General features: G+C 56.7%; 1 protein-coding gene across 1 annotated transcript; it reads right to left on the bottom strand.

The window, feature by feature from the left end:
• Positions 1–966: 966 nt before the first annotated feature.
• Positions 967–3,275, bottom strand: LOC309683629 (C-C motif chemokine 19-like; the record flags this gene model as incomplete). Its single annotated transcript, XM_082497945.1, has 4 exons — positions 967–987; positions 1,520–1,616; positions 1,976–2,099; positions 3,218–3,275. The coding sequence occupies 4 exons, from the start codon at positions 3,273–3,275 to the stop codon at positions 967–969; spliced, it is 300 nt and encodes a 99-aa protein (XP_082354071.1).
• Between the last annotated feature and the right edge of the window lie 7,436 nt (positions 3,276–10,711).

Raw genomic sequence — 10,711 nt, 5'->3', positions numbered from 1 at the left:
TTGCTGCTGCAGCATCGCAGGCAGTGCTGGCTGCACGCCCCAAGCTCCGCACTGGCCTTTGGGCTCAAACACGAGGCATGTCGACCACCCAATGGTTTTTCTTTTTATTTAACAATACCACAGCATAATAAAAAAAAAAAAAAAAAAAGAGAGAGAAAGAAGCAACTTACACCCGTAATTGTTGCATCTAATAGATCTAGCAGCAAATGTCTGAGAGCAGCACGAGCACTGCTCGTGTATCCCAAAGCCCAGGCTTTGAACATGGTGGCAGGCTGGGGGACCAAGAAAGGGGCCGATGTCCCTGAGGAGTGCAAGGGTCCAGGGCAACATGACTGCCCACTCTGCTGCCACCTCATTACTGGCTCTGTTTCTACCTGGGCAAGGAAGGGCAGGAGGGGAAACAGTGCAGGGAAGTCAGGGCATGAGAGAGGAACAGCATTGGCCATGCTCTGCACGGGGGCATCTAGGTCATGCTCCGTGAGGGAGCAGCACAGTACGTGGCCAGTGAGGAACATCTCCATCCCTCCTTTCCATCCCCACACTGTCCCATCCTGGCAGCCCTTCTCAAGGATACAGAAGGGCTGCAGAAGGTTTGGGGCTGACAGTGGAAACCAAAGGGATCAGACTGGTGCTGGAAGTCACAGCTTCTGCAAGGGAAGGCTCAGAACCCCCCAAACTTGTCTCCCAGAACAGTCCATCAAACAGCTTCCAGGCTGTGAAGGCAGTGGAAGCTCTGGTCCAGCAGCCCCTGGCTCAGCCTAGTGCAGGTTGCTGGGCACACCAGAGACAGAGGGAAGAAGAGAGAGCAGGCAGGGCTCTGCTCAGCCCCGTGCATCGGTGCAAGTCCTGAGGAGGGTCGGCCCTTCAGTTGGAGGTGAAAGCAGATTGGCTCCATTAGCTTCAGATTCACAGCTGGGAGCTGACCCTACTCCAGGCGCTGGGGCCGGCCATGGGCTTCTTCAGAGCTTACTTGCCCTGGGGTTTGGCCTGTGGAAGTAAAAAACCCAGCTGTGACGAGGCAGGAGCCTCCCTAGAGTCCCTTCCCCATGGTTGGGGTGGTCACCAAGGGGTGACCTTCCACAACCAAGCCGTGGTGGTGAAGTGAGGACCTGGCTGGGCTTGCAAAGAACCCACCAAACCCATCACAAGCCCTCCCTGTCAAGACACACAAGTTGCAAACTCCAAGTTTGCAGGGCAGAAGTGGTGATGGTGGTATGTGAGGGGGTGGCTCATGGTGCCATTTGCAGTGGCACTCGTTGGTCTCAGCCCAGGGTGCCGCTGGGTGGGCAACAGCCCCTGGGCTGCATTTATTTTGAGTGGAAGAGGATTGCAGAGGAGATAGACTGTTCCCAGTTGGAGGGAGGAGGGATGCAGATGGAGACAAGGTATCCATGCCTCAGGAGAGCATGTCCCAGCTCTTTCCAGCAGCCCAGTCAGACTGGGAAAAGCCTTTTTGGTGGTGGATTAACTCACTCCTGGGCTGCCCCCATTCCTGGCTAAGAACAGGGACTGCTCTTACCTTCCTGGCAGAGCTGGCATCCAGCTTCTCTTGGAGGCGAATCACCCATGGGGCTTGGAGTGGGGCACAGAGGCGCTTGCCTTTCGTGGTGATGAACCTGCCAGACCCATGGGAAAAAACCCAAGATGAGCAGGACACCCCAGGAATGTTCAAGCACAGCTCAAGCTCTCACCCGCTGTCTCCCTCACTGCCCTCCTCCATCTCTACCTCGAGAATACTTTCTTCCCTGACATTTGTCCTAAGTTTTCCCTTGCTGGCAGGTCCTGCTCTGATTGAGCCTCTGGTCTCCAGGGTCTCTTCCACAACCATCCCTATTCCCTCACCCCTGAACCCAGCTCAACATCCCTCCTCCACCCTGCTCTGCCTCCCTCCCTGTCTCCCCGCAGGGTCCATCCCTTGACCATCATCCCCCCTGGGGCTCTTGTCCCTCAGCCATCACCACCCTGTGGCTCTTACACAGCAGCCGGGATGTTGCATCCATCCTGCACCAGCTGGAGCCGGTAATCCTGCACTATCCGACGCGGGATGGGCATCTCGCTGGTCCGCAGGCAGCAGTCAATGACGTTGTTCCCGCCATGCACTGGAGGAGGAACACACCATGTAGGCTGAGGATGCTTTCCCTGGGTTGGCTGTGCCTTCACCCAGCCTCACCAGAGGGAGAAGGGGCTGCGGGGCTGCCCCGGCGGAGCAGGGCAGGATGGTGCCCGCCAGCGATGCCCTCGCACACTGTCCCGGCTGCACACACAGGCACAAGCTTTATTGCTCCCACACCCTGGTGCCAGGAGCCCTTTGCCTCCTTCTGACAGGTGGCAAAGGCGATGAGAAACAGCAGGTTGGCAGAGGGCAAACCTGCACGCCTGGGTCCCTCCTGCACCCGCAGGGCCAGCCCCAGCAGCAAGCAAGGCAGGACGGGGGTCTTTACCCAGCCTCAGGGTGCTGCAATACAGATACCAACTCCCGAGGGAATGGGGATGACTTCAGCTTTCTTCGCTGAAGCAGTCACAGGTTTTGCAGCTACCCCATCACCAGCCCACCCCAGACTGACCAGTCCTGTGACAGCTGTGGGACACACTTCACTGCAGGGTAGGGGACCTCGATCACCCTCCCAGCAAATGCTGCACTCACTGTTGATGCCCGCCAAGGCTGGCAGTGTCCAGGGATGCCTGTAGCCCCAGCCAGCAAGGTATGGTGCAACACCCCTGTGCTCCCCAGCGCCCCGCAGCAGAGCAGACAGCTGTGACCCGTGCAAAGCTCGTGTCCAACACCAGCAGCCCCTCAAACATGAGCTGTGCCCTATCTCACACCTTCCCTCCCCCTCCCAGCCCCGCCGCTTGCCCCCAGGCTGCCCCACGCCAAAGGGAGACAGAGATGGTCCCCTGGTGTGCTGGGGAGAATGGGACCAAGGCGATCCCAGCCCAGTGTGCACAAGCTAGGATAGGGCACTTGGAGGCAGGATTGCTCCACGGCCTTTCCCAAGCACAAACCTTCCCGCCCCAGTGCCCTGCAAGCTCCTGCCTGGACTTTGAGCAGGAAATAGTCCAGTCCCTCTGGGACAGGTTACAAGCAAAGGACTCAGGAGGGCTGTGACAGAACCCCAGCCATGGATCCATCTAAAAGCCTGCTGGAAATGCAAAGGAGAGCAAAAAACTGCATCCTCTCCCTTCCACAAGAAAGGCAGCCTGAGAGGTTCCCTCTTACCATTCAGGATGCATCCCAGGACCAGGAGACTGAGGCAGAGAAGATGCAGCCGCTGCATTTTGCTGCTGAGTCTGGCAGAGGATGGGCTGGAGGTGACGGTGCTCCGGGCGGGAGAGGTGAACTCTGCACAGCTTCCCTGCGCTCTGCTGCTGGTGTTCCCCACTGCCTATTTATCCTTCCAGCCCGTGGCTTTCACTTTCTTTTGGAGAAGGGGGGTGGGAAGTTGCAACAAGTCTTGCCACAGGCTGGATTTTAATCTTTGAGCAGTTACCGAATATCCCGGCTCCTTTCCCTGCAGCCAGCTGCTCCGCGGTCCCAGAGCCAAACACTCTCCTGCCCTGTCTGCTGCCGGCACCCAGGCCACAGGGGCTGCTGGTCAGGGTCAGAGCACCTCCAGGGTCCCTTTACTCTGCAAAAACACCGGGACAAACATGTGGGCAGTCTCACTCCATATGTTTCCCAGTCCCTTCTTCAAAACATCTCTGGGATGTTCCCATTAGATGTCACATAGGCTCAACCCAGAGATGCTGGGGGTAGAACTTGCTTCAACCCCATTTGGGGGGTTTATATTGGTACTGGGGTGATGCCTGGCTCCCCCTGAGCCCCTGCACCTGGTCAAAGGAGCCTGGCCGGCTCCCCCTGCTCTCCCCACTGCCTGCATAGGGGGGCTCATCCGAAGCTGGCGGATGGAGGAGAGCCCAGCCAGCATGCTCCACTCCAGGGCTGCGATCTCACATGTCAAAAGATAACCTGGTTTCCAGGTGCCCCAGCAAAATGGGCTGACGGCCAAAGGCAGCTACAGAGCTTCCTGGAAACAGGTTTTCTCGGCACAGGAGCAGAAATCCCCCACAGAGGATGTGTGCACGGTGCAGGGTGCCAGCAGCTCACCGGCTGCGTGGGCACCACAAGGAGTGAAGACCAGCGCTCCTGCTGAAACAGGAGCACAGGGACGGGGGCTGTTTCTCCTTGGGATGATGATTCACCACTGTGCCAGTGCCACCTGTGATGATGTCCCTTAACCAGCCTGCTTCATCCCTGTTACGTACCATGTGGGATGCTGAGAGCAGTGGGGTTGTGCAGCCCAGGGAAGGAATGGTGAAGGGGGTCTCACTGCTGTCAGCAGCAGCCTTGTAGGGGTTTGGAGAGATACCAGAGCCAAGCTCTTCTTGGAGGGACCCAGGGACAGGATGAGAGGCAACAGCACTAGTGGCACCCAGGGAAATTCCCATCGATAGTAGGAAAAATATTTCCCCACAAGCGTGAACAAATCCTGGAGCAGGATCTCCATCCCTCCACCCTCTCCTTTGCTCCAGCTTTGGTCTGTCCTGGCATCTCAGTGGAGAGAGCTGCACAGCCCTTCCACAGGGACAAATATCTACCAGGGGACAAGACAGAGGGCTGGGACCCCGAGGACCTCAGTAGGTCCCTCTGCTCCTCTCAGCAGCAGGAGACAGCGAGCTCTGCCCTTTCCCCGCTCCACGGTAAAAAGCAAGAGAAGACTCCAGCCACGCCACTGGCCAAGGTGCTCCATCCCTGCACTGGCACCGGCACCGATTCATGCATGGGGTGGTCTCCTCCATCAGGAGCTCATCGCCTCCAGCCGCTCCTGTGCCCTGGCAAGCCAGTGCTGTGCGGAAGGGATTAGGCAGGGGCTGGTGGGCAGGATGAGCAGCACAAATAGGATGTGTCAGCTTAACTTCAGTCAGCACCTGCCTCCTTCTAGCACTCACAAGCTATTCGAGAGAAATCTTGGCTGGCAGAAGGGGAATTTAGGTGGTGGAGGATTAGCATCAGTCATCAGCCCCAGCCTCCCTGCGGGTTTGGTGATGCAGGCTGGCTCTGGGACCTGATCGCCGCTTGATCTCCCCGGCACGCTGCCAAAGAGATGCCACAGCAGGGAGGATGACAGCTCCTGGCTGCTGGTGGCCAGAACTCTAGCAGCAACTGCTCCTAGCCCAGAGCCAGCTCCTCCCTGGGGGATGGCCTGACAGGATGGAGCCCCCTGGAAAGAGGGGGTCCCAAGAGCAGAGCCCCAACCCACTGGCAAGGAGTGCTGGGGATGCTGCCCAACAGCAAACCGTCTCCTCCTTGCATGTTCGGTGGGCTTGGCAGTTACCAGAGCATGCCCGAGGGCTGTCAAGGGGTGCTGGGGGTCCCGTCCTGTGGGACTCCCCTCCAGGCACTGCTGGGGTCCTGGTCCCCACAGTAGATGGGGCACAAGGGTCTCTCACCCACTGCTGGCTCCTGGCTGGCTGCACACCAGATGGAGCACGTCCGATGTTGGGAGTACATCCTTCTGGGGATAAACGCCTTAACCACCTCTGGCTGCAGGGGACCCCCTGCCCTCGAGATGCCCACAGTCCCTGCCGACACACGGGGTGGAAAGAGAAGCTCTGTCTCCTCCGGGCAGCTGTCTAGGTGCCAAGTGGGTGAAAGCACGGCTGCTCCAGTCGCCTCTGCTCCCCAGGAGAGGCACCGGAGGGTGAGGAAAGGGGCTTTCCACTTGCATTGTGAAAGGGGAATGTGACGGGTTTCCCCCCACTCCACAGGGTCAGTGGGATTTCTAAGAAGAGAGTGGTCATCTCTGAAGCACATCCCTGAGGCATGCAGGGAGGTCGCCCCATCCCCCTCACAGGGCTGAGCCTTGGGGACCAGTCCAGACAGCACAGACGGGGAAGAGGGGACGTTTTGGGGTCTAGGCAGTTCAGAAGCACACGCAGGCAGGGAACGGGCAGGGGATCTGGTGCAATTTGGGAAGAGAGGAGAGCATCATGTGCACTGACCCATATAATCCTCATCTGGAGCAATTTGGGAGCACTGGAGCTCCAGCCCCGAGAACGCCACAAGCAATGCTGAACACTCACCCCTGCAGAAGCCTCAATAATGCAGTTGTTGAAAGTCTGGGCCGGGGGGGGGGGGGGGGGGGGGGGTGGTGGTTGAGAGGGGGCGGCATGGGAAATCTAACCCATCAAAATGTAAATGGGCCGTGTGAGCATCACCTCCATCCCCAGTCTTTCGTCGTGGAGCACCAGCCACACTGCCACCCCCCTGGAGATCTGCTGGCTACAGGAGTCCCTGGGGTGACTGCTCCCTGCCAGGCTCCTGGGCTCTGGCGCACTCCCCGGGGTGCCTTGCGGTGCTCTGCTTCCCACCTCCAAGCCACCGAGCTGGAAGGGGCAAAGGGGGAATTTCAGCAAATTCCAGGCACAGCCGGTCCCTGGGGCAGGATCTGGCCTGGCTGCATTCACCTCATTGGGAAATACTGGGCAGGCATTGCAGCTATTTCAATTTCCTTTGCGTCTCCCGGCACGGGAGAGCCTCCCGCACGGCTCCCATTGCAGTCCCAGTCCTGGTGCGGCATGGGGACTGGGGCCACTGCCAGCCCACGAGGCTCAGGGCCCTGCTGGATCTCCTCCAGCTGAGGGAACATGGTCAATCTGATTTAAATGGAGTTAAGTTAAAAAAAAAAGAGCAAGCCGTGACTTTGCCCAGAGGGAGCAAAGATGGTCCTGAGGATCTGGCTAAGAGGGATGCAAAAGGTGCCAATTTCTGCTCTGTTAGAGCCCATCTGTCCCTAACACTCGTTGCCTTCAGTGCCATTGATGTTGAGGTCACTGCAGGTGATGGGCAGCAGAGCCAAGACCCTTCAGCTGAGTCCTGCTCAACCACCTCAGGTGAGCACCCATCTCCTGGGGTCCCTGCAAACATACAGGTCCCTCAGCATCATCTTTGGCCTGCACAGTTTCCCAGCTGGGTGCTTCCTGCAAATGTCCTCGGACATGCTGTGATGGCACCGAGCTGGCAGTGGCCAGGTGGGATGCCCCCAGCCCTGGCTCCCTGCTGTCATGCTGCCTGTCCTCCTCGCTGCAACATCTTCAGGGGTTTCAAGAGGAGATTGCTGGTGAACAGCTTGGGGACCTGTGCAAAAAGCAGCCCATCAGCAATTTCTTGTCATCTCCCATGTGGCTTGGCAGGAAAGATGCCTGGTGAGGCTGCACCCCAAACTCACCTGTGAACAGACCTAAAAGCACACAGGATGGACCAAAAGCCCTGAAGACTGCTCTCTTTCACTGCTCTGTTGTGTCTTAGACTGATGCTGGGCAGAGGAGGCTGTGGGGTTCTTGGTGTGGTGCAGTTCTGGGACATACCTTACGTTGGTCCCACTGCAAGACATCCTCAGAGGAGATCAGATGCATATCCATCACCCCTTGGAGAGGTGCAGCCCAGGAGCAGGTCTGCAGTCACTAGCAGGGTGGGAGGCAAGCAGAGGGACATGAGGGTCTGGGCAAGTGGAAGGACACACCAAAGCAGAGGTGCTTCAGCCAGCAAAACAGAGGACGGCAGAAGAGGGGCACTTGGGACCTATACATAGGTGAAGAAAGGGCTGAGAGGAGGCTCTGGCCTGGGGAAATCTAGGACAGGATGGGTGCCAAGGGATGGCTGGGCTGGGAAATACCTTGGGGCAGGACGAGTGGGAGTCCCTATCACCCACCAGCTGCTTCTCCACCTCCTCTTGTCTCTCAAGACCACGGCAGACCCCAGGAGGGCAGTGTTGGTGGAGAGAGCACCAAAAAACAACTTGAAGCTTCAGTTGGAAAACACAGCCCCTTTAGCAGCCACATGGCCCCAGAAACAGCCCTTGGCACCCACGGAGCTGCTGCAGTGTAGCCAGCTCCTGCTTCTCAGGAATGGTACAGGGTGGAAGGATGGACCCGCTGCGTGTGTCTCCAGGTGAGCCTCGCTGGACCTCAGCCCGGCATTGCAGCCCAGCACGCTCCACTGCTGGCACAAGCCCGGACCATCGTCTGTGCCGGCTAATGACTTGAGCTAATCATTTGGCCTGGGTTCAAGACTTCCCTTTTCTTGGCTGCACTCTGTGGTTTCTGTCTTGCCTGGCTACTTTCTGCTGTCGCTGAAGCGTTTCTGCTCCAGGGTGGCCAAGCTCTCCTAACTTTTGGCTCTGCTTGACACAGTTGCCACTTCCTTGCCTTCCGCACAGAATGTCTAGGGGGACGTTTCTCTCTCTTGCACACCCCAGCACAAGCTGCATCGCCGCCACTTGGTCTTCGCACGTGGGGCAAAGCAGTGGGTTTGCTCTGCTTTGGGTACCACTGTGAATCCTCCTCCTCTGCTTCAGCGCAGTATCGCCTTAGAGAATCTCCTCTACATCGCTTGTCTCGGCTGGGGTCTGTGGATTCAGCTCCATCATGGGGAAGAGGTTTTGGCCCCTGCTGTGCCCTCCAGGTCCCAGCCCAGTGCCTCTCCTTTCAGCCTCTGGCAGGGAATCTCCTCGGAGGTGTTTCCCCATGGCAGCACTGCAGCCACCTGCCTCGCCAGCAAGAGGCTCCCACTGACCCTGACACCTTATTTTCCTTAAAAACGGCATTCTGCAGGAAAGCTGGAAGCAGTGTGCAGATGCCTGTGTGTGTGCAGGCACAGGCACGCGTGGGGCTGCATTTGTGAGTCCATGTCCGTGCTCGCACATGCCCTCCTGTGTGCGTATCACTGCCTAAATGTGGAACAAACACTCTTCCACGAGCCCTGCTTTTAGGGTAAAATTTGGGGTAAATTAGAGCACCCTCAGGTACATGTTCTTTATCCCGCCTTAGCCTAAAGCCCACCTAGCATCTGAAGGGGAAAAAAAGACACACCTGTGTGGTGTTTACCTCCACAGCCGCAGAGACACCAGGATACATTTCACGTGCTGGGTCGTTCCCGCCATCTGCTCGTGCTTTGCCGTTAGTGGTTGCAGACGTATTCGGCTGGGCCTCATTTCTAGTTTCTTTTATTTTTATTTTTGCTATCATTTCACAATCCCCTGACGCTGTGACCAGCCCAAGAAGGATTCCCGCAGAAGGCAGGGTCGGCCTCGCAGCGCGGGATGTGCCGCGTCCCCGACCAACGCAGGGCTGACTCCAGCTCTCCCACGGCAGCGCCGGCTGACTCCCAGCGCAGGTGGCAGTTCCCAGGCTCCCGGCAAAGCCCAGGCCAGAGCGCAGCTTCATTAATAACTGGGTTTAATGTTGTTTTTCCTGAAACAGCCGGCAGTACAGAGCCCCTGTTCGGGATCAGAGTCGGAGGGACAGGCTCAGCCGTGAGAAATTGGTGTCCAGTACAAAACCACCTTGTGCCCCAACGTTTGCTGGCACCTCGGGACCTCTTGGTGGGGACGGCTGAGCAAACAGGATGGTTTCAACTTGCTGGGCAGCACAGCTGCAAGAGATGGGATTTGCACAATCCCCCTCCCCCGTGCCAGCATCTCCCAGACCCTCCACCCCAGGGACAGAGCACCCCCCGGGGGGGGGGGGGGGGAGCTGCAGACGCCTGGACCTGGGGGATGATGGTGTGTGGGGCAGCAGAGCAGCCCTCTCTGCAGCCCTTCCCACCCCACCAAAGCCCATCACAACAGCCAGGACAAGTGAGTTTGGTTGTAAAGGATATATTTTATTGCCTCGCATCCTGTCCAAAAGCTGGGCTGGCAGACGGCCGCGTGCTCCCACGTGGAGGAGAGGGCAGCGTGGAGCCAGGTCAGCACCCGTCCCCTACCCAGGGCCGGTATCTTGGACTTCACAGTTTCTTTACACAGCCTTAAAATAATAAACCTAAATGCCCGCCTAATAAAGCAATCAAGGCAGATAAACATGCTTGATAGAAAGGCTCAGCTACAAGCTTTACTCCAGCCAACACACAGCCTTTGCTGATACTGTTAAGCCCCGCAAATCCTATTATTGCAATTATATGACTTAATAGACCTTTACTGACCAAAGTCCACGTCTGAAGTTTCTGCAAGCAGATAGCACTGTGAATGCGGTACAGCCCTTCAACTTGCTCCTTCTCGGTGTGCTGAAGGGGGTTTGCAAGCACAGGGAGATGCCATTTCCCAGCCAGCCCTTACCCAGGGATCTGTCCCCCTTCTACTTTCACTCTCACCTTAGGGTGTCATCAGGTTAGTGACTTCTCATTTTAGAATCATAGAATCATAGAATCATAGAATCAGTGAGGTTGGAAGGGACCTGTAAGATCATCAAGTCCAACCATTAACCTACCCTGATAAAAACACCACCACTCCTAAACCATGTCCCTAAGCACCTCATCTACCCTTTTCTTAAACACCTCCAGGGATGGTGAATCCACCACCTCTCTGGGCAGCTTATTCCAATGTTTAATAACCCTTTCAGTGAAAAGGGTTTACTAAGGGTTTGGGATGGAGCTGCTCTCAAATTGCTGCAGTGTGTCTGTGATGAATTTCGCAGTCTTCTGTTTCCCTGCCTGCACAGCCTCACGTGCATTTTTCACTGTGTGGGCTTTTCAGACTTGGGAAGAAAGTATATAAGAGTTTCTTTTTCTTTTTCTTTTTTTTTTTTTTCCAGAAAACAGAAAACATTTGGCTTAATAATATCTGAATCCTCTGACAACAGCAAAACCAAGGGAGATAAAAGGGCAAAATTCCCCTAAAATTAACAATTTGTTCTGATTTCATTGCAATTTTGTACC

This window comes from Vanellus vanellus (assembly GCF_965231255.1).
Source record: "Vanellus vanellus genome assembly, chromosome: Z".
Classification (NCBI taxonomy): Eukaryota; Metazoa; Chordata; class Aves; order Charadriiformes; family Charadriidae; genus Vanellus; species Vanellus vanellus.
The sequence above is the reverse complement of the archived record's forward strand: the minus strand, read 5'-3'. Positions and strand labels throughout refer to the sequence as shown.